The 4,866-nt window shown below is 43.4% G+C and overlaps 1 protein-coding gene across 1 annotated transcript in view; it reads left to right on the top strand.

Annotated features, from left to right (window-relative positions):
* The window catches only part of inppl1a (inositol polyphosphate phosphatase-like 1a), a 63,779-nt gene that overhangs the window by 25,614 nt on the left and 33,299 nt on the right, over positions 1–4,866 (top strand). The window contains 1 exon segment of the mRNA XM_070439346.1: positions 1,030–1,093. Coding sequence (XP_070295447.1) covers positions 1,030–1,093 — 64 coding nt within the window.

The raw sequence follows: 4,866 nt of genomic DNA on the forward strand, positions 1-4,866 counted from the left end.
TTTCCCAAGTTACTGTTTACGCAAATTCCCCTGTAATTATTGGGGTCTGATTTGTCTCCACTTTTGTGGATAGGGGAGATGAGCCCCTGGTTCCAGACATCAGTGAAGCAGCCAGAAGTTAAAACCATGTTGAACAATTTAAGCACAGCATTTTGCAACTCAGGTGTGCTGTTTTTCAGCATTTCATTTCTGATGTTGTCTAGACCACAAGCCTTCTTTGATTGATTTAATAGATTTGAGCTTTTCATTTAGTTCCTGTTGGGTTATTGGGTAATCTAATGGATTTTGGTTGTTTTTAATGACTGATTCAAGGATGTTCAATTTTTCTTTAATTTCTAATTGGTTCTGTTGCAAGTCTTTTTGTGGGATGTTTTTGTATAGATTATCAAAATAAGTKTTCCAAATTCCTTCATCTTGTATGGCTAATTCTTGTGGCTTTGTTGTGCTTAAATTGTTCCACATGTCCCAAAACTGATTTTGGTCAATTGCATTTTCAATTTCATCAAGTGTCTTGTTGGTATAATTCAGTTTCTTGCGTTTCAGTGTTTGTTTATACTGTTTCAGAGTTTCAAAGTTTTCATGTCGTAGATCTGGGTTGTTTTGCTGCTTATGTTTTTCATTTGATATTTGTCTTTAGGTGTTTTCTAATTGTTTTACATTCAATATCAAACCATTTTTCGGAAACTTTTTGTTTCTGATGTTGCATTTCTTTTTTTTTCTCAAATTTGCTTTCGATGCTGCTTTTTGGAATATGCAGTTGATGTTTAGAGTAGCCAAACTTGACACCATCTTTATTGTTTTGGTATGGTGAGTTATTGAAAAACTGTATAGAGTTCATCATTTCATTTGAGTTCAATGTTTCAATGAATCTCTCTGCGCTGTTTGGAGCCCATCTGTACGATTGGTTTATGTTGTAGATTTTATTTGGCTGTTTTTTTGTTTTTTCTCTCTCTCTCGCTCTCTGTCTCTCTCTCTGTCTCTCTCTCTATCTCTGTCTCTCTCTCTCTCTGTCTCTCTGTCTCTCTCTAGGTTTCAGAAGCATGTCCACACCTATAGGGTTCTCCCAGATGAAGAGGGATTCTTGGCAGTCCAGGTACCACTATACACCACCTCCATACACACACACCAATGGGTGTGAGTTGGTATTTGTTCTATGCATATCTAGCGTGTATATGCTGTGTGTACGGTACTGGATCAGTAGGAACTGGCAGGCTCTGGTGCTCGTGTTGGCTCTGAGCTGACACACACACACACATGCACACAAACACACAGCAGGCTCTTTGTGCTCCGCGTCTAGCAGCTGGGAGAGTCACCAATCCCCCCGCAACACACACTCACATATCATAATACCCACCCCCCATACTCCTGGTCCCTTGCCTGGAATCCACACTGATTTCTCTGTTTGACTTTTGTTTCTCTTCACCAAATCCTTTGGTGTACCAAGGCTTCAGTTCAATGAAACGTCACTGAAACAGAGTGTCTGCCGGGCTCCCCACCCGTTGGCAGTTGAGGGCCTGATGGTATTACAGCTTCCCTTACACCACTGTAAACCCTCCACCCACATATCAATGAACAGGAAGTGATTCAGCACACTCTCAGACACTGAGCTACCAAGACCAATCTACTACCTACCCACCAAACTACTGCCTACCTACTTTCCTACCAATCTACTACCTACTCTTCTATCTACTACCTACCCACCAAACTACTGCCTACCTACCTTCCTACCAATCTACTACCTACTCTTCTATCTACTACCTACCCACCAAACTACTGCCTACCTACCTTCCTACCTACCAATCTACTACCAATCTACTACCTACTCTTCTATCTACTACCTACCTACCAACCAATCTACTACCTACGTCTCAACACACAACACCACACACACACACACACACACACACACACACACACCACACACCCACACACACACACACACACACAGAGCACACAAACACAGAGCACAAACACAGAGACACACAAACCACACACACACAAAGCACACAAAGCATCCTCTCTGAGCTGTGTGGTTTTAAGATGTTGTCTTCCAATCTCAGGAGATGAGGAAGGGGGTGTGAAGGGCAGGAGGGTAAGAGAGGATAGAAACACGAGCGAGAAGAGGGAAAGAGGAGGAGGAAGTTTCTTGAGGGTTGTTCTAGGCCTGAACAGACTTACTGAATCTCTACAACCACCGCATCAGTTGTAGGCACAGTTGATCACATTAAGACCCACCTTTTACTAGGCCAGGAGTTTTACCAGGTCCCGCAAAATTGTTGTGTGTGTTTGTTCTGTGTGCTGTACCTGTCGGTTGGTGTCTCCGGGGCGGAGCCTGGTAGGTGTTGTGGAGGCGGAACGGAGGAGGAAGGGGCGGCTTCTGCATCTTCCCCATCTGACCAATCACATAGAGAGAGAGTTAACACTTGACCAAATCAGAGAAAGTGACAGAAAGAGATGGAACGAGAGACAGAGAGCTGAGGATGGAGCGAGAGAGAGACAAGACAGAGATTACCAGTCTTTCAGAGCGTTCAAAGTCAGCCACTGACATCCCTATACAGATCAACAACAATAATTAACAGTCTACTTGACAGAGCAATAGTCAATCATGAGGCATCCAAGCCAAAGGACACTGAATAATATTAAGAAATGCTACAGATGGAAGAAAATAGAGCAACAACAAATTCAATCCTTCCAGACAATTTCCTGGACAAAATGTTTCACTGTAATAGTGAAGGTGTAACCTGGCAGTAAGAAAATCTAAACAGTATATTTGACCTCTCAGCTTCCCTATCAAATCTAAAACATTTCAAACAGAAAACCAAAGAAAATTAACAACAATAAAAATGGGTTGATGAAGAATGCAAAACCAAAGAAAGAAATTGAAGAACCTGTCCAACCAAAAACATAGAGACCCAGAAAACTGAGTCTACGCTTCACTATGGTGAATCAACTAAAAACAATACAGAAATACACTACGGAAAAAGAAGGTTACAGCACGTCAGAAATCAGCTCAATGTAAATGAGAATCCATAGAATCACTTCTGGAAGATTGGAAAACTCTCAAAGAAGTTATCTATCCGAAACAGAGATCTATGGATAAACCACTTCTCCAATCTTTTTGCTCGCATAACAAAGAACAAACAGAAAAATATATACATGATCAAACTACAAACCTTAGAATCACTATTAAAGACTAACCAGAACCCACTGGATTCTCAAATTACATTGAATGACAAACACGACCCCCGGACAGCAACACAATAAGACAAAGAAACAAATCGTGAGAGCAGAAACGGAAAAGAATTAACAAAAAAACAGAGCAAACTAAAACTCTGCAAAAAAAGAAACTTCCCTTTTTTCCAGGACCCCTGTCTTTCAAGATAATTCGTAAAAATCTCAAATAACTTCCCAGATCTTCATTGTAAAGGGTTTAAATAATGTTTCCCACGCTTGTTCCAATGAACCATAAACAATTATGAACATGCACCTGTGGACGTCGTTAAGACACTAACAGCTTACAGACAGTAGTCAATAAGGTCACAGTTATGAAAACCTAGGAACCTAAAAAGGCCTTTTCTACTGACTCTGGAAAACACCAAAAGAAAGATGCCAGGCGTCCCTGCTCATCTGCGTGAACGTGCCTTAGGCATGCTGCAAGGAGGCATGAGGACTGCAGATGTGGCAGGCAATAAATTGCAATGTTCCGTACTGGTGAGAAGCCTAAGACAGCGTAAAGGGAGACAGGATGGACAGCTGATTGTCCTCGCAGCTGGCAGACCAGTGTACACACCTGCACAGGATCGGGTACATCCGAACATCACACCTGCGGGACAGGTACAGGATGGCAACAACAACTTGCCCGAGTTACACCAGGAACACACACTGCTTTATCAGTGCTCAGACTGTCGCAATAGGTTGAGAGAGGCTAGACTGTGGCTTGTAGACCTGTTTGTAAGGCAAATCCTCACCAGACATCACCTGCAAAACAACGTTGCCTATGGTGTACAACCCACCGTCGCTCGGACCAGACAGGTGGCAAAGGTGCTGCTTCACTGACGAGTCGCGGTTTGTCTCACCAGGGTGATGCGTCAAATTCGCGTTTATCGTGGAAGGAATGAGCGTTACACCGAGGCCTGTCCTCTGGAGCGGGATCAACTTGGAGGTGGATGTCCGTCATGGTCTGGGGCGGTGTCTTACAGCATCATCAGACTGAGCTTGTTGTCATTGCAGGCAATCTCAACGCTGTGCGTACCAGGGAAGACATCCTCCTCCCTCAATGTGGTACCCTTCCTGCAGGCTGATCCTGACATGACCCTCCAGCATGACAATGCCACCAGCCATACTGCTCATTCTGTGCGTGATTTCCTGCAAGACAGAAATGTCAGTGTTCTGCCATGGCCAGCGAAGAGCCCGGATCTCAATCCCATTGAGCACGTCTGAGACCTGTTGGATCGGAGGGTGAGGGCTAGGCCATTCCCCCCAGAAATGTCCAGGAACTTGCAGGTGCCTCGGTGGACATCTCACAGCAAGAACTGGCAAATCTGGTGCAGTCCATGAGGAGGAGATGCACTGCAGTACTTAATGCAGCTGGTGGCCACACCAGATACTGACTGTTACTTTGATTTTGACCCCCCCCCTTTGTTCAGGGAACAATTTGTCCATTTTTGTTAGTCACATGTCTGTGAACTTGTTCATTTTATGTCTCAGTTGTTGAATCTTGTTATGTTCATACAAATATTTACATTTTTTTGCCTGAGTTTAGAAACAAACTAGAATGCTATTGTCGTCTAAACAGAGAGTACACAGTGGCAGAAACCTGACCACTGTGACAGACCCAAAATGAAGGAAAGCTTTGACTATGTACAG

This window comes from Salvelinus sp. IW2-2015, unplaced genomic scaffold, assembly GCF_002910315.2.
Source record: "Salvelinus sp. IW2-2015 unplaced genomic scaffold, ASM291031v2 Un_scaffold1585, whole genome shotgun sequence".
Lineage (NCBI taxonomy): Eukaryota > Metazoa > Chordata > Actinopteri > Salmoniformes > Salmonidae > Salvelinus > Salvelinus sp. IW2-2015.